At 36.7% G+C, this 26,705-nt stretch overlaps 1 protein-coding gene, 1 long non-coding RNA gene and 1 other non-coding gene across 3 annotated transcripts; 1 reads left to right on the forward strand and 2 right to left on the reverse strand.

Moving 5' to 3' along the window:
• Positions 1 to 483: 483 nt before the first annotated feature.
• On the reverse strand, positions 484 to 3,026 carry LOC145000949 (uncharacterized). Its single transcript, XR_013661421.1, has 4 exons — positions 1,848 to 3,026; positions 1,633 to 1,679; positions 1,484 to 1,546; positions 484 to 878 (listed from the first exon to the last, which is right to left on the reverse strand). It is a non-coding gene; the product is annotated as an uncharacterized LOC145000949 (long non-coding RNA).
• Positions 3,027 to 3,331: 305 nt separating this feature from the next.
• On the reverse strand, positions 3,332 to 11,513 carry LOC145045050 (GDSL esterase/lipase At5g45670-like). Its single transcript, XM_078993399.1, has 5 exons — positions 11,209 to 11,513; positions 10,971 to 11,095; positions 10,427 to 10,678; positions 10,126 to 10,351; positions 3,332 to 3,745 (listed from the first exon to the last, which is right to left on the reverse strand). The coding sequence occupies exons 1-5, from the start codon at positions 11,444 to 11,446 to the stop codon at positions 3,519 to 3,521; spliced, it is 1,068 nt and encodes a 355-aa protein (XP_078849525.1). The 5' UTR covers positions 11,447 to 11,513; the 3' UTR covers positions 3,332 to 3,518.
• A 1,036-nt stretch (positions 11,514 to 12,549) lies between these two features.
• Positions 12,550 to 12,652, forward strand: LOC145027883 (U6 spliceosomal RNA). Its single transcript, XR_013675646.1, has one exon. It is a non-coding gene; the product is annotated as a U6 spliceosomal RNA (small nuclear RNA).
• Positions 12,653 to 26,705: the final 14,053 nt, after the last annotated feature.

Below are 26,705 nucleotides of genomic sequence, written 5' to 3' on the forward strand. Positions count from 1 at the left end.
AATTAGTTTAAAAAGGTGATTATGTAGTTTCAAAATAAATTTGAACTCTATTGTCAATATTTATGAATTGCAACAACTTTCATAGTTTTTAAAAAAATAATGTTATAGTTAAGTATGCTATGAATGATATCATTTTTTCTAAATTTCAAAAAATAACAATATAAATTTCGGTCCCATAATAAGCAACCTTTAAAACCACATAAAAAAAAGCTTTGGAGTTGAAACTATTTCCGTATAACATAAAATAAGAAAATGAAAAATATCATATTGGGCATGCAAAAAAATTACCTATGTTTTGCAAGAAATGAAAAGTCATATTTCTGATAGCTTTTTACTAAAATGAGACACGTCATAATATCAAAATACAATATTTTGATAAAATATCACAAAACAACCAAACATTGTTGTATGCTCAACACTAAAAATAATAACTATTTTTACAACAAATTCATAATTTATGAACGTTCTTTTTTTTCTACTTAATAGATATAACTAATAGACGAAAGAAGTTGTGAGAAGGGATAGATACATTACATAGACGCTACAAGTAAAGTAAAATACATGTGAAAACAAAGAAACACTAAGTGACAAGGTGAATACTAACAAATGGAACTTAAAAGATTTAATTTGTGGGGCATAACGGACATATAAGTGGTAGTGTACTTCTACAAAGCTAACAAGGGACTAAGTTAGACTTGATCATTTCTTTTGAACTTGGAGAAAGCCAACTTGTTTACTTGATTCCAAAAGTAACCGATCCATGAAGTCCCATGTTGAGAAGACCAAACATGTGAGACGATATATAGGGGTAAACTCGTCATCCAGGGGAAGAGATCCAATAGGCATGACTCATGAGTATAGAATTTCCAAGATGCAACCTTAAAATCATGAGCGGTACTTATTCATCCAGGGGCATTTTGGTCCAATTTTCTATAAATATATACTAACAAATGACTGATTTTTTACCTTGATCTATTTACTCTATATTTATAGAGTTTCTTTTGGAGCATGATTTAAGTTTTTTTGTAAAAATCAATAGCTAGAGAAAAAATCCTAATGTAAATTATAAAAATATATCAAATATAAGATACTTTCAAAATAAAACCGGTTATGATAACAATATGGAGTTATGACTCCTGTAAGAATCATTACTTTGTAAATATACATGATTTTGCAAAATCATTCTTAGACAAAAAAGACTAACTAAAAAAAGACTTGGATATATGTTTATACTTATAACTATTGTTCATTGTTACACCACCATCGCAACATGCTGCCTTTTTAATGTTCATTGCTATTACACTTTTTCTGTTTGACAACTTTCCTAACCAAACTATTTTCAAACTATAGATACTGCTGATTAACACATTCATACAAACTCAAAAGGAAGCTAAGAATACACACATCACCAAAAATATACTTTTCCAAAAATGTTGCATTCTTCAAAATATTTTAAAGAAGATAAAATAACGTAAGAAAATACCTTCAAATCAAGTTATTTTGAAAGATTTTCTTGACATCAAGTATAGTAGCTAAATGATGGAACCTGTAATAAAAACAACAAAATTGATCCCTAAAAACCGGGTAAAAAGAAACTAAATCCAAATACCATCGAGGGTTTTGGTAGTTTACCTAAACATCATTTAGTAGGAAGTGAAATTCCTTGAGCTTTGGTCAAGCTGCAAGCAAAAGAAAAATCACAGCTAAAAGGAAACTGTAATTGTCAACATGAGAAAGGTTCTTGTATGAAAGACTACTACCAAAACTAAAAACAAAACAGAAAATAAATAACAAAATTTGAAGAAAACTGCAAAATCTAAGATGAGAAAAATGTTTACAAATTATACCTTTAATCAAACTGAAAAGCGTGGGGTTGGCTCTAGAAAATCACCACTGAAATCATTTATGTGTTTGAGAGTGGGAGAGAAGAGCAACGATGGCAGAGGACGGTGCTAGAGTGGGTGTCGCTGGGCGGTGGTGTTTGGCAATTGGAATGGAAAACCTTAACCTGCTGAGAAAAAAATAGCTTTCTTTTGGTTGTTTTTCGTCGGGAAGTCTTAGAGACAAACACCATAGAGAAAACCGATTCTAGGGTGATTCGTGGTGACAAAGAACAGAAAAAATGATCAATAAAGCATACACTATAAAATAATATAAAACCTACATTACAGGTGCTCTTTTTTTAGTTAATAGACCAGATATCACTTACACATTTAAGATGGAGACCTGAATAGATTTGGGTTTGATATCTTAGACCATAGAGAAAATATCGAGAAAAAGGAGAGGAATTGGAATAGACAGAAAATGCATACCTTAAATTTATTTGATAGGAACACGGAAAGGGTGGGGGAGAAGCAGAGTTTTCAGATTTGAGGTTCATATATGAAGATATAGGCGGAGGACGGTGATGAATGGTGAGATGAAATCTTACCATACAAGGACATGTGTATGCGTTGCTTGGTATCAGATTGTGTGGAGTATGTAGGCTTTATAACATTTGTTGAAATTATATAGGTGATTTGTTGTTTCAAAAAAAAAAAAAAAAAGCAAAAAATATCCCGATTTCATCAAGAAATTGACTATTTCAGTGTATTTGGGGGAGAGAAAAAAAGAAAACAGAAGAACAGTGTATACCTGAAGCGACATCTGATGTCGTCGGAGGTGTGGAAGGTAATGAAGGAGATGCGAAGGTGTGCGAGGTGGAGCAGCGAATGACAACGTAGTAGGAGGCCAAAGCTGGGTTTATGGAGAGACCCATGATAGATCAATGTGATGAGGGATTCAAGGGAATTTCTATTAGAATGTCTCTTCAAATTTATATGAACCAAACGAACAAAAACTGCGAAATATGAGGAAATGCCGAGATAAGTGAACGAATCAGCTCAAAACAACTGCTACTTAATAAGAGGGGAGATAAGAGTTCCTTGACCTTTTCAATAGTCGAGCAAATAATTTCAATGCATAAACTTGTTGTAAATAATGCTTTAAGTGTTGTACCTCTTAAGCATTTAAGGGTAAATGCTTATTAAGGTATACATATATGGAATTTCTTTACAAAATTATTTACTTTTTACGTAAATAAAATTTTATAGCTCTTTTACGTCTTTGTTTTTATGCATGAAAATTTAAAGTTGTTTTTGTTTTTATAAATTTAATTGTAATTTATGTTTTGGGAATCTTTCATACATAAACTTTTATAATCCGATTGTGAAATTAATTAAACCGGTCTAATTTTTATGGGATTTCCGCTACAACGTACATATATGCAAACTCTAGTATCATACAATTTGCATCACATGATTAAGCAGATTATCGAACACCGGCAATCAAATTGAAAAACATTGCATGACATGTATTTTATATAAGATGTTTGCTCACTATAATTTAATTATTGATAGATGCATAAAACAACATAAATAACATTAACATGATAGATAAATACTAGAAGAGTGTCCTTTATTTTTAGCCCCAAGAGTAATACTCAACTTGCGGCTACACATCAAACCCTCTGTTGATCGCTAGACAGCCGATATTGGAAATGATCCTTTAGGCTCAGAGGCATAGAAAGATGAGAGGGCTTCGTATGTCCTTGCTCCGTCTACAAGGCTAGCACTCTCGGTAGGATGAAATTCATCCCAAAATATGTAGTTTTCCCTAGCACCACATGGGATTTCGTTGGGGGCGCATAGCCCTTCACCAATTGTGGTTGAGATTTTGCAACAAGGTTTATCTGTAACATTGAAATCTGGATGTAGGCATAAAACAAACATTTTATCAGAATGATTACTTAACGAGATCACTTAAACTTTTGCACAAATTACATTTATATTTACTAGGGCATTCATGTATCTTAAGACCCAAACATATCATCAATTCCAAACTCATTCATATTTATAAAGACAAAATAGCCACTTAATTAATCATAATTTACAACCAATTTTGTATTTATGCCTTGCCCTTATAGGTTTTATATAAAACTATTTGAATAATTTTGATAGTCAACTTCTGACTTGATGGAATCAAAAGATATCAAAAATATGAAAAAACAAATATGCCAACACAATTCTCTTGTTCGTTTGATGTTAAACATAACTTGATAACTTGATTGGACAGTCGATTTTAGCTAACTTCATCTTAATTTTAATATTATTCACTCATTGTTGAAATATTTTGATGTGAATAACAATCCAAATATATTTATACTAATTAAAGATAAGAGTCATGGTACACACATTTACCAATATATCAAATCTATTGCCATTGTATATATTTTATACAATTTTTATTATGTAACTAGGCCAATATTTGTATGGTGCACATGATAAAACCGTATTAAAAATAATTTGCAGCTCCCTGTTCCACTTCAACTCATCACAAAATGGGTTCTTCTCAACAACATAGATGGCCCAATTCCAATATGGCCCAACTCCAAGCGTTTTTTTGCTTATTCTCAGCAGCCCAATAATTTGCAATATTTCCAATTTCCATATCAATTGGAGCCCACCACTCTTCCTCAAGCATTTAACACCATGAGTCTTCAAGACCCGGGGAATGCCGATTGGTACATGGATACTGGGGCTATCGCACACCTTCATGCCAACTCAGATATTCTAAAGTCTTTTAGCAATAAGTGCACAAATTCTAATTTATCGGTTTTAGTCGGGGACGGATCTCACATTCCGGTGTCAAAAATTTGTCATTCCACTCTAGATCTCAATCCATTTCGTCCATTAGTTTTAAAAAACATTCTTATAGCTCCTCAAATTATAAAAATTCTCATTTATGTGTGTACTTTTACTCGTGATAATAAAAGTTCTATTGAATTTGATGAATTTGGTTTTCTGTGGAGAACTTCCTCGCCAAACAAATCTTCATTTGATGTGATAGAACGGGTGATCTTTATCCTATCACCAAACCAACCACTCAAGCTTTTCTCACTGTTGGCTTATCTTTGTGGCATCAACGTCTTGGTCATCCCAGTTAACAAACTCTCAAGTTACTAGTTTCTAGAAAGTTTATTTTTTGTAATAAACAAGATCCTAGTTTATTATGTCATGCATGTCAACTTGGCAAACATGTACGTTTATCTTTTGCGTTATCTAAAATTGATGCTTTATTTCCTTTTCATGTCATTCATTCTAATGTATGGACATCTCCAATTCAAAGTCCCAGTGGAATTAGTTACTATGTCATTTTTCTTGATCAATTTACTCATTTTGTTTGGGTGTATCCTCATAGAAAAAAAATCTGATGTCTTCTCTAAATTCCTTCATTTTCGTGCATATATTAAAAATCAATTCCAAACGGACATTCAAACTTTTCAATGCGAGAATGGCAAAGAATATGATAACTCTCAATTTCACCAATTGCGTGACACTCATGGCATTCACATGCGTTTTTCCTGTCCATACACCTCTCAAAAAACGGAAAATCTGAACGTATGCTCCGCACAATAAACAACATGATGTGCATTCTCTTGTTTAAGCTTATCTCCCACCCACTTATTGGGTCGAGGCGCTTCACATGGCCACCTATCTCTTAAATATATTACCTTCCACCACTTTAAATAATGACACACCTTTTCACAAACTTTTCAACAAACATCCCACATACTCCCATCTTCGTGTTTTCAGATGTGTTTGCTATCCCCATCTAAATAACATCCATAAACTTCAAAATCGATCTGGACCCTGCATATTTTTAGCCTACCCATCAAATCACAAAGGTTTTCGTTGTCTTGATCTCCACACCAAACAAATAATCATTTCCCGTCATGTTGTTATCGATGAAACCATCTTCCCATTTGGGTCTATGACCCCAAATCACTCTCCTGACTATGGGTTTCTTAACATTGATGCTGCCCAAAATTGCTTTAATGACCTGAATCACCCTTCCACTCCTCTCGGGCCATCCACCGCCATCCCGCCATCTCACGATGGCTCTATTGCTGCTCCTGAATCCTCGACAACCGATACTTCTTCTTCAACCCCATCCATTGATCCAACTAGCTCTATCGACAAGCCGACTCCTCCCTCTCAACCTCCTACCTTCACTCCTTCCGTCTCCACTCGCACTCATGCCATGGAAACCCGAGCTCGACATGGAATCCACAAACCTATTGACCGTCTCAACCTTCATATTGACACCAACATCACTTCTTCTCTTCCTCGCACGAATTCTAAAGCCTTTCGAGATCCTAACTGGTTAAGTGCTATGAAATATGAATATAATGCACTTATTTCTAACAGAACTTGGGTACTTGTTCCACGGCCTACTAATGCTAATGTGGTTAATTGTATTTGGTTGTTCAAAAAGAAACTTAATGCAGATGGATCGCTTGCTCGCTATAAGGCCCTATTAGTTGCAAATGGACAAAGTCAACGACCCGACATTAACTGTAATGAGACCTTTAGTCCAATTTTCAAACCGACAACTATCCGGACTGTTCTTAGTATTACCATTTCTCACCACTGGCCAGTTCATTAGTTGGATGTGAAGAATGCTTTTCTTCATGGTCATATTCAAGAGACAGTTTACATGCACCAGCCATCCGGTTTTTGAGACACCACGACACCCGACCATGTTTGCCTTCTCAAGAAGTATTTAAACGACCTCAAACAGGTACCTCGGGCTTGGTATCACTGATTTGCTCAGTTCATTACTACCTTTGGCTTTACTAACAACAAGTCAGATACATCACTTTTCATCTATAGACAGGATGGCCATACAACATACTTACTTCTATATGTTGATGATATTGTGTTGATTGTTTCCTCTCTAGATCTTATTCAACAAGTTATTTCCACATTGCAGTCTGAATTCTCCATGACCGACTTGGGACCTTTGAACTACTTTCTCGGAATTGCAGTCTCTAGAGATCGTCAAGGCATGTTTCTCTCTCAACAAAAGTATGCGACCGAAATTCTTGATCGTGCAAAGATGTCTAACCACAGGTCGGCCCGCACTCCTACTGACACGTCTACCAAACTAGACGACTCGGGATCACCTGCTTCTGATCCGACTCTATATTGCAGTCTAGCTGGTGCCTTTCAATATTTGACATTTACCCGACCTGACATTACGTATGCTGTCCAACAGGTTTGCCTCTTCATGAATGACCCCAGAGAGCCTCACTCTGCTGCTCTCAAGCGAGTTCTTCGATATATTCGCGACACTTTTGATCACGGTCTTCAACTATATGCATCCCATTCTCGGGGGTTGATCGCATATTCTGAAGCTGACCGGGCTGGCTGCCCTTCCACTCGCCGCTTTACTTCTGGGTATTGTGTTTTTCTTGGCTCCAACCTTCTCTCCTGGTCTTCTAAACGACAAGGTACGATTTCTAGATCCAGTGCCGAAGCTGAGTATCGCGACATGGCTAATGTTGTTGCTAAGACTAATTGGCTCCACAATCTCTTGTGTGAGCTCATTTATCCACCTCACACTGCCACCCTTGTTTATTATGACAATGTTAGTGCCGTCTACTTGTCCAACAACCCTGTTCAGCATCAACACACCAAGCACATCGTGATTGACATACACTTTGTTCGTGACAAAGTGGCTCAGGGACAGATTCGGGTACTTCATGTTCCCTCTTCCTCTCAGTATGCAAATATCTTCACCAAAGGGCTTCCATCTCCTATTTTTCTTTACTTCAAAACCAGTCTGAACGTTCGTTCAAGACACCCCGTTCAGATTGTGGGGGCTGTTAACCGTATATTGATTATTAGGTTATATTGTGTTGTATTTGTTTTATTACTTTAGCTTATTTTAGTTATAACCCAATATATTGTACCATTGTTATGTTATGTATTGAATGAAAAGGCTCATGCCACGTTTTGAGGGAAATATTGGTTTGTAACAATTATGAACCATGTTACAAGGTAAATATTTATCACATTCAAATACATTTGTTAGATCTTAAATTGATCGTTTAACAAGTTGTTTTGTTGTTGTTGTTGTTGTTGTTGTTGTTGTAGAAAATAAACACAAATACCTCACATTTTTTTTTCTTTAGTCATTTATCTTTAAGTTGTATTCAGTAGACAATTGAATCCTTATTTGTGTTCAATTACGCAATTAGAGTGATAGGGTTAGATTGTTTTTCAGAAAAGTTTTTTTTTTTTTAAAGTTGTTAACAACCCTAAAAAATGTTATAAAGAAAAAAAGGTAAGGATCTCTAAGATTTTGATTTAATCTGCCATACATAGTGGGGGTGACAATTTATGACACGACACGACAAAAATATACGACACGAAATGAAATTGGGACGAAACTGAAATTTGAATTTGTGTTCGTGTTAACTATAAAAAACACGTTCTCGTATCGTGTCGTGTTCATGTTCAAAATTCGACACGAAATTGACACGATTTAGCAGTTCTTTATCGTATTTTTCGTGTTTGTTGTGCATTTCGTGTTATATTTGATAAAGTATTGATTAAATAAATTAGTTTTTAGTATATGATATATTTTTCGTGTCGTGTTGTCTTTGTTGTTTTTTAATTCGTTCGTTTTCGTGTTAGTTAAAAAAAAACACGACATTGTGTCATGTCATGTTCGTGTTACATAAAACATTGTCGTGTCGTGTTGTGTCAGACAAAAACACGAAACAATAGCACGATTTGCCATCCATAATACATAGTTTACCATGTCATATTTTAATTTTGCACTTTTGACTTATGTTTAAAATGTTGTTACAAATTTTGTAAAATCTTAAATTTTGGTACGAATATTGTCCAAACTTTTCTTTTATAAATTAACCGCAAAATTATTTATTTCTTTTACGAATTCATCTTTTTACAACCTTTTTTTTTTTTCTTTTCTTTTCTTTTTTTTTTTTTTTTTTTTTTTTTTTTTAGACCTTTTTCAACTTTTTTACATTCTTTTCTACGAATTTCTATATACAAAAAAAGAATTTACGTCTTTTTTCTTTAAATGCAACGTTTTATACAATATTTTCAGAACTTTGTTTACAAGTTTTTTAAATCTTATTGCAAAAATATAATAAATTTGATTAATTTGTAGGGACATATAAAAAGAAAGTTGTATAAAACTTTGTTTAAAATACTATTCATATTTATATTTTTTACAACGTTTAAAATAGTTGTATATACATTTTTATAACATTTAAAATGTTGTAAAAGTATAAATATATAAAAAAAAAGTATTCATACAACTATTTTTACAGATCAAAACAACTTTTTATATTGTCTACAACATCTATAATACTTTTATTTTGAAATAACCGTATAAATATGTAAAAAATGTAAAACAAGTTTATACTATTTTGTAAAAAGAAGTTTTAAACTTTTTGTAGAAGAGCTTTAGAAAGTTGTAATTTAAAAGTAAAATTGTAAAAAAGTTTATAACAAGTGAAAAAAAGGACTAATAAAAGATTGTAAAAAAGTTAAAAAAGTCTAAATGATTTTGTAAAAAACTAAAGTTGCAAAATAATAATAATAATAATAATAATAATAATAATTTGCGGCTATTTGTAAAAAAAGTTTGGACCTTATTAATAACAAATTTAAAGTTTTGATTAAAGTCATAACAGAATTTTAAAAACCGAGTCAAAAATGTACAATTAAAATACCCATGCTAAACCTCACATTGTATGTGGAAAACAAAATCCTAATATATGTTACCTTTTTATACATTTTTTTGGGTTTGTTGTTAATTTGAAGACATTTATAATTGTTTCTTTCCCAAAAACTATTTAAACCCTAAGAATATATTTCAACCTTGCCTCCACGGTGGGTTGCTATTATCGAGAACCGATAGATGGTAGCTAAGAAAAAATGAAGATGTAAACATATGTATGAACAAAGTTTACTATATTCCATATAATATGTTGAAGACCATTTTATCGGGTTGACATCTACCCCATAATCAATTAGCATTTAGCAATATATGTATTACAAAAGGAATATAATTGTTGGATAAATGCTAATATACTCGGATTTCATGATTGATAATAGATTTTGTAAAATATTAAATTTATATATCTGTATGTTACTGGTTTTGACATTTGTACAATTTACCTATGGTTTTGAGTTCTTTTAAAGAACACAAAATATATATAGTTTCATGTGGAAAAAGAAAAGAAGAAATTTGCAAGCAACTTACCACTAGAATATCCAAGAGGAGGGTCAATGAAGATGAACTTTGAATCAGAGAGTTTGCTCTCGAGCTCACCAAGAGCAGTAACAAGCTTGGTATTGAATTGTATAATAGCTCCATTTACAGCATTCACACATGTAATTGTGTTAAACCTCTTCATCATTGCTGGTGTACAACCTATGTATCCGGCTCCATGTATCCCAAACTTTCTTGCTCCATATTTATACAGTGTCTGGACTCAAACTAAATCAACATTAGCTTATATACAAAAAAAAAAATTCCTAGAAGCTAGATTTTAGGTACTGACGGATAACTGTTTGGAATATTGTTTGACGAGGATTTCGGCATATTGTTCTGGCGTGTATAAGCTGCTTGTTTGATAGTATTCCGGATAAAAGTAATTGTTAATGTAGTCATTATTGCCCATTGCAACGGTGTATATGCATTTGTTGAGGTGTTGTCGAACTCTGGCTAAACTCCCATTACCTATCAAGTCGACTAGTTGCAAAGTTGTGATAGCATGATTTGTTAGTTGCTGATTCATGCATACCCTACCACCCTGTCATCGAATTATAGTTACCATTTGGTTAATTAAACAATCCAATATACAAGAGAGTCATCATCAGTTTTCATTCATGTTTATTCTAGGTAATTAACGTTTATATCGTGTTAGCATCACATCTCTTTGATTTAATGAAGCAATTAAGCTACACAATTTTAGTGGATTTTCAAAATTAATTTAAAACTTGCATGTAGACGTAAGTTTCAAATACTTGAAACATATATATGCTTGCATGTATTTTTGAAGGAAGGCATGCATAATGTAAAATTATAGTATAATGAAAATCTACCATATGTTCAGCGGTTTCATCAAGAATTCCAGCAGCACCTGATGCATAATTTACCCCTTGAGCTATTTCGTCACTTCTTGCGGTTGCAAAAGGTGGAATGAAGTTTTCAAACCCTAGTTGTTGAGCTGGGACGAATAACAGAATGAAATAGAATTAAGTATAAGTTTTAACATTTAACATTATAGATTCTTGATTTCCTAGAACCATGAATATGTTAGAAAATATTATAGAAAGAGACCTACAACGTCCACAATATTTCGACCATTTGAAAATCTCCCGGTAGGACCATCGGGAAAGTCAATTCCATATGGTGCATAATTGGCTTTTGCCGTCGTAACCAGGTGGTTGTTATTGCCATTATCCATTAACGAGTCACCAAATATGAAGTAACAAGGCACCTGAGGAACGCTATGTGCAAAGCACAATAGTGTTGCTGACAATATCACCAAAATCAAAGCTTGAACAAAAGAGGTCATTTTCCTCCTTTTCGGGTTATTCAAAAAAGAAATTAATTGATGGTTTCTTTTGAATGCCAAATTAATGGATGTTGATGAAAGTACTTATAGAGTTATAGACAATATATGTTTGGTCCATATATGAGTGTGTCCTTATCAACAAGTTAATAGGTAGAGCCCCCACCCATATAATATATAGCGTTCGCATGTGATCTTTCTTTGTTTTGTAGCAAGCTTACTGTTTCTCTAATTTATCCTTTTTGAGATCATCGCTTTTTCAGAACCACAGATATTGTATCCAAAAAATTTCTCACATTCAGCATGATATCCATTTAGCCAAAAATGTTTAACGTGTCAAATACTATATTGATTTAAACATCATTCATGTGGCAATCATGTTTCTTGAGATACTTACCATGATAAATAATACTTTATGGTGTCGAGGGCCGTCATGACTCCTGGCCACCATAATTTGGAGAAAATCAACTAGTTTTAGCATAACTTGTCTTTTATTAAACTTATAATGGTGGCTCACCTTTATGTAAATAATAATGGTCCCTCGTCTCAGAAAAGGTCAGCAAACTGATGCGAATACCATTATTAGCTCTAATATCAAAGATGAAATATACTTATTATCTTTTTACGATTTGTTTGTGTTTAAAACTTTAAAATTGTTGATATTTTGATATGATTTAATACCATAAAGTAATTAGTTTTAGGGATAATGACTTAGGAGGGTAATAAGGTTTTCAGTTTGTCCGTATTAGGTCACTAAGTTTTTTTTTTTTTTTTTTTTTTTTTTTTTTTTTTTTTTTTTTTTTTGTGCGTATTAGACCAATATGATTGTTATTACCGTTTAGAAATAGTCCTTTTACCGGTTTTAACGAGTAAAAATGACTATTTCTAAACGGTAATAACAACCATATTGGTCTAATATGCACAAAAAAACCTTAGTGACCTAATATGGACAAACTGGAAACCTTATTACCCTACTAAGTCATTAACCCTAATTTTAAAGACATTGAGAATATATGACCATCAACAGTAAACTACTTCGTTTAGAACTCGCGTTGTCCCATATAACCTGCTACTCCTCTATATGGCGAAGCTCTTCATCTATAGTCGTCCCTTTGGGGACATCCGATAAAATTGGAACGATACAGAGAAGATTAGCATGTCCCATGCGCAAGGATGACACATACAAATTGAGAAATGGTCCAAATCTTTTTAACCGTTCGTCGTCTTCTCTGGAACCCTAATTGCCTTTTCAAATGCTAATAGAGTTCAATTGCAATTCTTACGTTTCAGTAGTTCATTTACTGAAGTCATGATCAGACAACATGTGGATTCTATGGTCAGATTGATCTTCCTGTTGATGTCTTCAACCATTTGTGGCAAGTAAGGGTGATGTTTCTTTCTATAAAGTCTCCTTTAAGTTTTTTACTTTTCCTGTCATTAGGTTTCATGCTTTATAAACATCCGTTTATGTGTTGTATATAGTATGTATGTATTTGTGTATGTGCTGATTTTTTTATTCATTTTGCAACTTCAGTTTCTTAGTTCATGTTGTAGTTTTGCTTTTTATAAAATAATTGATAATAGACATCCTATACAAGTCTCTGTTGGTTTTACATTTCCATTCGTTATCAAATGTAGACATTGATGGGAGGTATCAAAGTGAGATTTTGTTTTTGTACAAAAAATAAGTTATTGATAAAATGTTGCATATTTATGTAATGAAGATCATCAATCATATGAGTTTCTGGACTTAGAAGTTCCGGAAGGGTTGTGAGATAAGTTTAAATGGAAGCAACTATTTTCAGTCAAACAAATCAGTCACATTGATTAGTAAGCATGTTTTTCTAAATAATTAGGGTTAATGAGTTAGGAGGGTATTAAGGTTTCCAGTTTGTCCGTATTAGATCACTAAGGTTTTTTGTGTGTATTAGACCAATATGGTTGTTATTACCGTTTAGAAATAGTCCTTTTTACCCGTTAAAACCGGTAAAATGACTATTTCTAAACGGTAATAACAACCATATTGGTCTAATACACACAAAAAAAAAAACCTTAGTGACATAATACGGACAAACTGGAAACCTTATTACCCTCCTAAGTCATTATCCCTTAGTTTTAGAGTCTAGTTCTAAATTAGCTATAATTGTTTTTTTTTTGTTCAAAATCCATTATTTTTCCATGAATTCCTAAATCTATACTTTTAGTCTACCCTGCACCAACAAGTCAATACAAGAAACAGTCTCTATTTTATACTTTTAGTAGGTTAGAAAGTTATCATCTTGCCGACATAGTAGTTTTGGTAAGGTGGCAGGGTTACTAGACTGCAAATTTGATATGCCAGTGGACTATGTCTAGCTGACGTGACATCACATATAAAAACATGCAAAAGCATTAGAGTGGTGATTTTAATATCTTTCTAAAGTTTCAAAATGTTTAACATAAAAATATGGGGTAAAAGCAAGGGTGGACACACGAATTAGTAGGAAGGGTTGCACAATTTTTTTTCGGTTAAACGTAATATAAAACATTAAAAAAAACCGGTCAAATATAATATAAAACGTCTAATACAATTTTTTTTCTGGTTAAGCATAATATAAGAACGATTTATTACAATTTAAATTTGTCATCTTCGTGAAGACATCTTTTGAAACCGCTTCATTACTTTTTCATTCTCACTCGCAAGTGCTTCGGTCTCGACGTTACAAAGCAATTGTAACAACCCAATTTTTACTACAAAAATTATTTAATTTAAATAACATAATGACATAAAATCCATAAAAGCACACATTTGGATAAAAACATCATCTTTTACATTATATGAAATATCAGAGTAGGTCCCCAAACATATTGGTGAAAAGAAATATAGATAGAGTGCACGCCACGTCATCACGCCTTGCCCTTGCCTTTCGGCTCCGATGTACCTGAAACAATTCAACAACCTGTAAGCGAAATGCTTAGTGAGTTCCCCAGAGTATACCACACACCACACATACATAATACTAGTACAAGTCATATAAGTCACGCATACAAAGAATCAACAAGAATGCCATGGGCTACCCCACATGGTCTTTACTTGGACTGTCATGGGCTACCACACATGGTCTTACGCCCAAGGCCATGGGCTACCCTACATGGTCTTTACTTGGACAGCCATGGGCTACCCCACATGGTCTTTACTTGGACTGCCATGGACTACCCCACATGGTCTTATACCCAAGGTCATGGGCTCCCCCGGGGTCTTCATGCAAAACATACGATCACAATACATATTAAGACACAGAGTAGTTACACATATATCATAAACACATAATGGGCCAGCCTTGGTACTGTAGACCCATGGGTATGGTGAGAAGACTCACCTTCGTCAGAAGAATACAAATACTGCACTCTTAATGACCTGCAACCTTCCGAACTGAATAATAATAACAATAATAACGATATCATCAATGATTGATCCATAAATTATCCCAAGGGAGGGTCCAACCTATAAACCTTACCCTAAAGGCCCAATCACCTTTTTGTTGTAAATGGGCCTAAGATCTAAGTCCAATATCCCTAACGGGTTCGCTTGGCCCAAAAGGCCCACCCAATTAGTCCATGTCCAACTGATAGAAATCTTTTAACTTACAAAATCCAATCAGGCCCAATAACCCAAAAGAGGCCCAACAGTTCGACAGCCCAAAATAAGGACGACTCAACTACCTCGTGTATGCCCAACGTACCATTCAGGTACGCGTAGTGTACCAGATCTTCAAGGGTTACGCGTAGCGTATTTGGAGTACGCCCGGCGTAAGTCCCAGTTAATCACTTTCTCCATTAAGTGCTTATTACTTCATTGTTTTACATCCAAACTCTAGATCTGAGTCCATTAACACCTCATAGGGCATAAAGTTGCTAACTTTATGCCTTTGTATGTCCATTAAGCCCCCAAAGTCACCATTAAGACCTTTCCCAAGCCTCTCATTCATGCACAAGGTTAAGACTTCCACCAAGATCCTATTTTTATACTCTCTAATGGCTTAAGGATCTTAGATCTAACCTTATTAATGAGTGGAGACGATCTAGCCAACAAATGAGGCCTAAAATCCATCAAAAGGACCAACTACAAAACCCCTAGCTAGATCTAAAGAGCAAAAAGTAAAGGTAAAAGATTTTTACCTCTAAAAGCTCTGTAAGATGATTATGATGTAGGATCTTGAAGCACCCTCTTGATTCAAGCTTGCTTGACCAACTCCTTTCTTTGAAATGAACACTAAAGAACACAAAAGCACACTTCTAAGGCTCAAAAATGGTTTTCTAAAGCTTCCAGCAGTGAAATAACGTCCAAGGGCAGTGGTGGCTCTCAAGGGTTTAGTCCTAAGGGCTTAAGGTCGTTTATATAGAACCCTCACGTGCGAAATTAGGGTTTTTGGTTCCTGGCGCGTACGCCCCGCGTAACCCCTGGTATGCCCAGCGTACCTCTAAACATCCGCGACTAGGAAGGGGTCTAGTACGCTAAGCGTACACTTAAGTACGCCCAGCGTACTAAGGGACTAATAATGTCGAATTTCTAATTTAAAGGGGGTCAAGTCATACCTTTTTATTTCTGGATGTTACAACTCTCCCCCACTTGAACTAGACTTCGCCCTCGAAGTCCATGGATGAAAATAGATCAGGGTAATGCTCCCACATCTCTTCTTCTGGCTCCCAAGTCCACTCGGAGCCCTTCCGATGTTGCCATTGCACTTTTACCAACTTTACTTCCTTATTCTGAAGTGTCTTCGTCTTCCTGTCTAGTATGGAAATTGGCTTTTCGACGTAATTCAGTCCCCCATCCACTTGAATGTCATCCAAATTTATACCCGTGGACTCGTCAGCAATACACTTCCGAAGCTGAGACACATGGATGGTGTTGTGAATCTGGCTAAGCTCCTCAGGGAGCTCTAATCGATAGACCACCTTGCCTACTCGGGCTAGGATCCTGAACGTACCTATAAATCGAGGGCCCAACTTGCATTTCTTATGGAACCTGATAATCCCTTTCTAGGGCGACACCTTTAATAAAACAAAATCCCCCACTTGAAACTCAAGATCCGATCGCCGACGATCAACATAACTCTTTTGTCGGATCTGTGCGACCCGCAGTCGGTCGCGCACGTGCTAGATCAGCCCGGTGGTCTTGAGTACCACCTCCGTGCTCCCCATGACCCGATGGCCAACCTCATCCCAGCATACGGGGGTCATGAACCTCCGACCATATAACATCTTGAATGGAGCTCGATCGATACTGGAGTGATAACTGTTATTGTATGAGAACTCTGCCAGTGGGAGGTATGTATACCAACTTCCCCCAAAATCTAACACGCATGCCCGCAACATGTCTTATAATGTCTGGATCGTCCTCTCACTCTGTCTGTTAGTTTGAGGGTGATACGCTGTACTGAAATGTAGCTGAGTAGCCAGTTCTTCGTGGAACTTTTTCCAAAACCTGGATGTGAACCGAACATCTCTATCTGAAACTACCGACACCGGCACTCCGTGCCTGGCCACCACTTTCCAAACGTAGATGTACGCTAACTTTTCTACGGATATGCTCTCAGGAATTGGGATGAAGTAGGCACTCTTCGTCAGTTTGTCTACAACAACCCATATGGCATCGACTCCCTTCGCCGTCCTCGGTAACTTCGTAATGAAGTCCATAGTGATCTCCTCCCACATCCACATGGGAGTGGGTAACGACTGTACCTTTCCGTGAGGCCACTGGTGCTCGGCCCTAACCTTCCTATAGGTCAAGCATCGCTCAACAAACCAAGCGATTTCTCGCTTTATGTAGGGCCACCAGTAACCAAGCCTCAAGTCCCTATACATCTTTGTTGCCCCCGGATGTATAGAGAACTTAGACTTATGAGCCTCCTCCAATAACCTTTCCCTCACTCCTCCCGCTAACGGTACCCATACTCGCCCACACTGAGTTAAAAGGTCGCAACCGTCCTTAACGAACAATGGGTACTGGCCCCGTATCTTTTCCGATTTCCAGTTCTCCTTCTTTCCCCCCTCAACTTGAGCCCCTCTAATCATATCCAACAAAGGCGACAACACCGTCAACCTCATAAAAATGTCCCTAACCGGGGACCCTGCCGCCTTGCGACTCAAAGCGTCAGCCACCACATTGGCTTTCCCTGGGTGATATAGGATTTCGCAGTCATAATCCTTAACTACGTCCAACCATCTCCTCTGTCGCATATTAAGGTTCTGCTGATCCATCAAATACTTCAGGCTCTTGTGATCGGTATAGATGGTAAATCGCACTCCATACAGATAGTGCCTCCAAATCTTGAGAGCGAACACCACTGCCCCCAATTCCAGGTCATGCGTGGGATAATTTGCTTCGTGAGGCTTCAATTTCCTCGACGCATAGGCAATCACATGCCCCCGATGCATCAATACTGCACCAACTCTGAAATTGATGCATCACAATATACCACCTAATCGTCCAACCCATCGGGCAGTACGAGGACTGGAGCCTTGCAAAATCTCTATCTCAGAGTCTCAAAATCCTTCTGATGACCCTCATCCCACCAAAAAATCACATTCTTCTTGGTCAAATGGGTCAGTGGTGTACCAATCTTAGAGAAATCCTGGATGAATCTCTGATAGTAACTTGCCAAGCCCAAAAAGCTACGAATCTCCGAGGTGTTTCTCGGCACTCCCCATCGCATCGCCGCCTCCACCTTCGTTGGATCAACTGAAATACCCTTTTGGTTGATGACATGCCCCGAAAGCTGCACCTCCCGTAGCCAGAAATCACATTTGGAGAACTTTGCATAAAGTTTCTCCGCCCTCAATGTCTCCAGTACCTCCTTCAAATGTTGCTCGTGCTGCTCCCTGGTTTTGGAGTAAACCTGGATATCATCGATAAAAACGATCAATGACCGATCCAGCATCGGTCTGTACACCCTATTCATGAGATCCATGAACGCTGATGGGGCATTGGTGAGTCCGAATGGCATTAGTGTCGTGTTTAGTATATCCTCTTCCCTAATCCTCATTTGGTGATACCCAGATTTAAGATCAATCTTGGAGAACTAGGACGCACCCTGGAGCTGATCGAACAAGTCATCGATACTTGGCAAAGGGTAGTGATTCTTTACCGTCAACTTGTTCAGTTCCCTATAATCGATGCACATCCGGTGTGTTCCGTCTTTTTTTTTCAAGAAAAGGATCGGTGCACCCCATGGTGAACTACTCGGACGAATGAACCCTCGATCTAACAGTTCTTGGAGCTGCACTGACAATTCTTGCATCTCGGATGGTGCCAACCGATATGGCACCTTTGCTATTCGGGCAGCACCCAGCACCAAGTCAATACGGAACTCCACCTACCTTTCTGGAGGCACCCCTGGTAGTTCCTCGGGGAAAACATCCCGAAAGTCCTAAACAATTAGCACACTACCCACATCCATCACGGTCCCTACCCTTATATCCGCGATATAAGCCAGAAATCCCATGCAACCCTGCTGAAGAAACCTCCTTGCTCTCGCAGCCGAACAGAGGATCGGTCCCTGCAAGGCTCCCTCGCCATGAATAACCAGCTCTCCCCTGCTGGGAGTTCGAAACCGAACCAACTGTCACTCACAATCGATCATAGCCCCATTGCCCCCCAGCCAATCCATCCCGATAATCACCTTTAGCCCTAGCAATGATATCGGGACTATGTCGACTCGAAATCTCTCCCCAAGCACATTTAGGACAGAATCCCGATATACCCTCACAACACTAACAGTGTGATCATCTGCACTCTCAACCTCAAGTGGGGAGTCCAAGATCCCCGGCGTATCCCGGAATTTCTTGCTAAGTGCAAGAGACACAAATGATCGGGTAGCACCCGAGTCAAATAAAACATGAGCAGTCATACCGTTGACTAAAAAGGTTCGTGAACAACCATGATATAAACATAAGCCATACAATTATAATTAGCAATAAAGTAATGGATACATACCAGCCACAACGTCTGGTGCAGCTCGAGCCTCCTCAGTAGTCAGCTGGAACTCGCAGCTCTTCATCATCGGGATGTCCGCCTTGGTAGAGTGGCCATCAGTGATCCTTAAGGTGGCGGGCGCGGGCGCCGCCACCGCTCCTCCTCCTCCCTGAAACCTAGGGCATTCGGACTTTTCGTGGCCTGTCTGGTTGCAGTGGAAACATATCAAGCCCTTCTTGGGGCAATATGTGACAACCCGAAATTTCCATTCTGTACAAACAATATCACTTCAATAGAAGTTATATCAGTCACAGTTAATTTTCAGACTATTCCGTATAAGTTTGAGTACTTCAGGGTTTACACTTCAGGAATATCAGGATAGTGGATGCACTAGGGTTTTGTGCAACACTGTTATTCCAACGCTCTATTATATTAGAAATCATTTCGAGAGTAAAAATATTTTCTGCCAAAAATATCTCTGGACTATAAATAGAATTCTAAACCAAATTCATTCATCAATCGCAATTGCAACTAGAGAAAAGCCATTTTCTCTCTCACGGATCTTCGGGTTTTCATCCCAAATCGTGAGTACACTTCTCTAGTTGTCTTATAATTCTTATTATGTGCTTAATAACATAGATTGCATATCAAATCTGTGAGATTCGGGAGTTTACCGCCCAAGAACGTTCTTGGAGAATAAACTCCAAAATGAGGCTTAAATGCTACCTAGTCCTTTCCCCATGATAAGTAACGAAGTTAGGCTTATTTATAAATGTATTTAGGACTAGAAAACAACCCAAAACACCAATATCTAGGTGTTCACGGCCCATGAAATTCTTGGACCGTGAACTCCAAAATCAAGGGCCAAAGAGTGTTTAAATCACTCCTAAAGCCTTGGACTTTAACCCCCATTTGATCCTAACTAATTTGTGGACTTTAAAACATCAAAGACACCTTCAAAAGGGAGTTTACGGCCCTATTATTGTGCTTGGGCCGTGAACATAAATCAAGGGCACAAAAGTGTGCCTAAGACCTTCATTAGCTTAAAACAATTGCCTAGAACATATCCTATGTGAGTATGGGACTTGAAAACACAAAAATACCCATCCCATGAGAGTTTACGGTGGTAAACTCCAAATGAAATGGTCTTTGGGATGAAAAATCCTAAAAGGAGTGTATTAATGCCCTAAACTACGCAAAGGATTAAACCACCTAGTAAGACTTATTCTAGAAATCAAATAACACTTCAAAACACCAAATGCCATCAAGTTTGGGAGTTCACGGCCGTAAACTCAAGGGTTTACGATCGTAAACTCCTTATGTGGAGTTTATTGAAGAGTAAACACATATATGAGGTCCTTCGGAACTTTAAACCCCTTTAGCCTTGTCCCACAACAACTTAGATGCGACCCTAAAGACTTATAACACCTATACAAGGTGTTTTCAAGTTCAAGAGTGTCCCAACCTAATCTATTAGTTATTATTTGGCTAATTAGATATATATATATATATATGTATATATATATATATATATATATATATATATATATATATATATATATATGTTCATTATATGATAACTAGGCTCGTGCGTGTGTACAAATCTCCGTTTGCCACCTAAAACAGTATCCAACACTCCAATCCAATCCACTCACCACAAGTGAGTTCATACCCCTTTAATTAACCTTTGAAATACTTTTAAATGTTTTAAACGCTTTTATGGGGGGGGGGGGATACAAGTTAAATACTTATAGTTATTACATCAATCACATGTGATTAATAACTATAAATCCAATGATTTTGTTAGTGTTCAAACGGTTTATCAAACTGTTTTACTTCAAACTTCTTTACAAACTCTTTTACTTATCAAATATTTTTATTTAAACTTTGTTATACTTGTTATAAATTGCATTCCCACATATGTATAGATATATAAGCCATGTTTAAAGGGCTTAGGAAGGCCATCCGCCCTATTTCCTTTTCCTCGATTTGGATGTGGTCTGGTGGGATTTCGGGTAGCCATCCGAAGGTTGTTTCAATATTAATTATATATCAAGTGTACATATATAGACATAAAAGTACTTCCATATCCATGCGTATTAGTTACATCATTAGTAAGTTACCATCGGGGTAAAAGAGGATCATACTATTACAATTTCTAGATTAATGAGTCAGTTCATTCATGAGTCAATACTTATTACTATGAGAACATATACAACTATACTAGAAGAAGAACATATACAACTATACTAGGAAGAGAACATATACAACGATACTAGAACAAGTAACATTACATTACATATACATGAATACGTTAACAATTGTGATCCACTGTATCAGAGCATGCCTTAAATTTCATTGGCCGAGTTGTAGCCAGAATTCTCTTGGAGGGAGAGCGTGAGTTTGCATATAGATCTATACTGGATTGACTATCCTACACCTTGCTGCTAGCTACAGCCGGAGCTGCATGTTTGCGGGTGCCAAACATCATTCCGTTTTACGACCATTCGTATGTCGTTGTTACCAGTCAATAGTATGGTGCAATTAATCACATGATACCTTAATATAAATCCGGTTTAAGGTAGTTAGTACAACAATAGTTCCTATAATAAAACACTACAGTACTACAATAATTTATCCTTTATATACATTTAGTGATCATTTCAGTTAAACATAAATGTACAAACTATATTTGGTTAATGATAGTTACACTTGGGAAAATTATACACTTTTATGATAAACAAACGTACAAAACAGTTACGCCTTGGTAGAAGGTTACTTTTAAATAGAAAATATAGGTTTTTTTTTTCTAAGAAATTTAAACGTTTACAACTATGTACAAACATTTACATACTTTTATAACCAATGCTTACAACTTATGTTAAAAACGATGTTCAAACTTTTTGATACAAACACTGACACTAAAATACTTATGAACTCACCAGCTTAATGCTGATAAACTCTTTCAAAACAACTTGTATTCTCAGGTCATCAGTAGATAGGTACAGAGGCTAGCTTTTGAGAAGATGGAGCACATCCAAGACTCATCTTATTATTTTGATTCACATTATTTTTGGTGTCTATAACTGTAAAGAACACACTTGTATTAAAATTATATATTTAATGCAATGAATGATGTTGTTTGCTTGTTTACTTTTACTGTGTTGTGATACTTTACATGACGTCATCCGCCCCAGAATGTTTTCGCCATTCTCGGTTTTGGGGTGTGACAGATTGGTATCAGAGCATTGTTTATAGTGAATTAAGTGTATCAACCCATAAAAGATATAATAACTATAAACCCATTTGGGATTAAAACACTCTGACCAAGAGTCTATACTTTAGATATTAAAATATTTAATTAAGTATACTAGTCTACATTCATACTAAAACCGAAAGTATTACGATTGTTAAATATCACAGGTAAGCTCGGGGATGTATGGTCAGTCCTGGGAATGGCATAGACTGATCAACTATGCTGGTCCTAGGAGTGATTAGCATATGCCCTAGAATGGTTGTGATATGTTAGCAAGTCTAAAAACTTACCAAAAATACCACAAGAAGATCTGTAGAATCTAAACTTAAAATACTATAGGAGTATTTTGTGCTACTACAAGCTACTTATATACTACATTCTTATACCTCTTTTCTCGCATTGATATCGTAGCTGGATTAGCTCAGTTGATTAGTCCATGTGTTACTCTCACCCTACCTACAATTGATTCTTACCATTTTGTTCATCTTTCTAAACTTATAGCTGAAAGATGCCTCCTCGCAAATCTACCAGGAATAACCCTTCACCTCCACCTCCTCCTCCGGTCATCGATACTGCAGCCCTGAATGCTGCCGTAGCCACAGTAGTGGCAACTGCCATGGCTCAGTATCACTCTTCTGATGCCAGTAGAGGTGGAACCCCTGTTGAATTAATTCCGGTTGAAACCCCTGTGCGCTCGAGAGAGTGCTCCTACAAGGATTTCACCAACTGCAAGCCGAAGTCCTTTCATGGGACCGGCAGAGTCATTTCCCTCTCGCAATGGTTCGAGAATACTGAATCAGTCTTCAAAATCTGTTCATGCCTTGCTGCGAGCAAAGTCAAATATGCCGCATGCACCTTTGAAGGAAAGGCCCTGACGTGGTGGAACGACCACATTAAAGCGCTGACTCTCGTAGTGGCGAATGATATGGGCTGGGAAACCATGAAGGACCTCATGATTGAGGAATACTGCCCGCGGGGCAAGATCCAGAAATTGGAGCAGGAGCTTTGGAGCCTGACCATGAAGTGTCACACCCCCAAACCAAGGATGGCGGAAACGTCCGAGGGTGGAGGACTTCATGTATAGTATCATAACAACAAATGCAATAGTGATTTAAGAAAACACAACCAACACACACACACACACACACACACATATATATATATATATATATATATATATATATATATATATATATATAATTGAAGAAGTTACATCATTGTATGAATTACATGTTTCAAAATCAATTACAATATGTTGACAAAATATGAAAAGTTTGACGCCTTAACATCCCATCCTCAAAAGCACTTGGTTACCTGTTTAGTGATTCCCTGAGAATACAAGTTGTTTGAAAAAGTGTCAACACGAGGGTTGGCGAGTTCATAAGAGATTTCTTTAGAGAAGTAAACCGTTTTCCTTGTAAAAGCGATGAGATATGTATTTAGAAAATCCAATATTTTCTTTAATGTGTGTATGTAGTTCTATATCCCGAGTGATGTGTAGTCATAAATACCTAAACCGAGAGTGTATAGTAATATCTATATTTATTGATATAAAAGTGATTTTAAATCGACATAAAACCCCTTTTGTTTTATAAAAATCCCGTAAACTTTGTGTATTGTTAGCTCCCTATGTGAGTCGCTATAACCATACTATGACTAGAGGTAACCTGCACAACGTCTTTTAGACGTCCTGATCCTATGACTCTTGTCACCCGCAGACCTGCCGGTCCAGCTGTAGCTAGCAGCGAGGTGTGGGATGTCAACCCCAATATAGATCTATACACAATTATCACACTCTCCCTACAAGAGATTTTGGTTATAACTTACAGGAATTGGGATCCCGTACTCGGACGTACGGGGAGAGATAGTCTCACATTCTGAATTAACGAGTTTACGTGTAGTGTGCATGAGTGTAGAACCTTTTTGTATGAATGTACCCTTTTTGTACGAGTGTGTTATGTGATGAGTCTTAAACTATACCTATTATAGTTTATCCAAAACGTTTGTAGTGTATAAAAACTCTTTTATGAAACTGCAATAGTGCTATGAATCCATAAACTACGCTTATTATAGCTTAATATACGTGTTCTAAATGAATGGATAATCTTATAATGAGTGATTAAGTTTCAGTTTATGAAGATAAACTAACAAGGAAACACATTCAATATTTAGAACTTATTGTTATACACTTTGCTCAACATAATACAAAGTGTTATGAAATTTATATGCTGTTAACTAACTTTAACCCTTTTGCGCTGTTTTAGAAAAGCCATAGAAAAATCATACGAAGTCAAAAACTAGATCCGTAAATTCATAGAGTTCCCAAAATGTGTCTAGTTTACTCATAATTTTAATCATAATTTTTAATGACCTCCAACTTTGGTGAAAAAGTCCATAATCACAGGTTGGTCCGGATTGGTGTTTGAAATGATAGGCAGTTTTGTAAAAATCACCATAAATTGTAGAAAAATCGTATGGAGATGTGCAAGTAGTCATTTTAAAGCTAAGAACTTGAGTTACTTGCACCTTGTACAGTTTTGAAAACAAAAATGTTTAAGTTTTCCAAAACAGTCCGTGAATGGAGTTGAACTTTTCTGACGAAGGTTGTTAGAAAAGTTTAGTTGTGTTCTTGGTGTTTTAACTTGTATCCCCCCACTAAAAACTTGAGAAAACATGAAAATGTAGGGTTATGAACTCACCTTGAGTGATTTCAGAAGATGGATGATGGAGAAAAGAAGTGTTCAACCCAAGAACACTTGAAGAAATCACTTGAAGATTTGAGGATCTAACAAGAATGTGATGATGTTTGTGTAAGAAATCAATGACTTGAGTAGAATGATGTGTAATAATCACAAGGAGGATGAATTATACTTACCAAGGGGAGGGTAAAGCTTGAAGACCAGTCTTGGAGTCTTGGAATAGTGAGATAAAGTTAGAGAGAAAAGTTGTGTTGTATCTTTGGTGAAATAAGGTAAAATGAAAGAAGTGAGGAGAGGGGATAGGTTATTCCAGCTCTAAGAACGTGGGAAAGGCTAATAATTGAGTGGGAAGGACATTGAAGTGACCTAGGTAAGGTGAAAAGGTGTGGCTGGTCATAGAGTGAGTATGGGGGTGGTTGCTTGTGTCATAAGGTAAAGTAAAGTCAACACTCCACCTCAATTATTCACCCACTATATTTTTATTAATTAAATAGGGATTTTCATGAAAATATCATTAAATTATGAATATTCAGGGTTAATTATGTTAAAATATAATTTCTGGAGAAAATCCCGTGTGAAAATCATGAACAACGGGCTCAAAATGTTAAAAATATCAAAAATGGGTGAAAACTGTCGTTTTTCCGAAGTCTGGCTGAGGTTTGGTCCTCTGGTGCAAAGAACCGAGACTAGAAGGGGGGAACCAAGAGGAGAGAAGAAGAACCAAGAGAGGGAAGGGAAGGACCGAGAGAGGGCAAGGAACCGAGAGGCGGGGAGAAGACCGAGAGCAGAGAGGGGAGACCGAGAGCCGAGAGGGGAGACTAAGAGCCGAGAGGAGAGGGACCGAGAGCCGAGGCTCGGTCTTCACGAGTTTCGGCCCGAGAGGCTTCTCTTCTCAGTTTTGGCCTGAGAGGCTTCTCTGCTGCTATAGGGTTTCGGTCCTAAGAAGGGTTTCGGTTCCTAAGAAGGGTTTCGGTTCCTAAACTCTATTTTACTCGTTTTTACCCCGTTTCAAGCCGTTTTTGACCCGGTTAAGGGTCGGAATGACCCGAATGACTCCAAAAAGTTACGGAAACTTTTGAGAGAGATTTGGGAGAGATTTCACATTCTTGGAGAGATTTCTCATACAAAGAGAAATTTATGAGAGATTTCACATTCTTAGAGAGATTTCTCATACAAAGAGAGATTTGGGAGAGATTTCACATACTTAGAGTGATTTGGGAGAGATTTCACATACTTAGAGAGATTTCTCATACAAAGAGAGATTTAGGAGAGATTTCACATACTTAGAGAGGTGTGGGAGAGATTTCACATACTTAGAGAGATTTGGGAGAGATTTCACATACTTAGAGA

This window comes from Lactuca saligna, chromosome 1 (assembly GCF_052625555.1).
Source record: "Lactuca saligna cultivar CGN05327 chromosome 1, ASM5262555v1, whole genome shotgun sequence".
Taxonomy (NCBI): domain Eukaryota; kingdom Viridiplantae; phylum Streptophyta; class Magnoliopsida; order Asterales; family Asteraceae; genus Lactuca; species Lactuca saligna.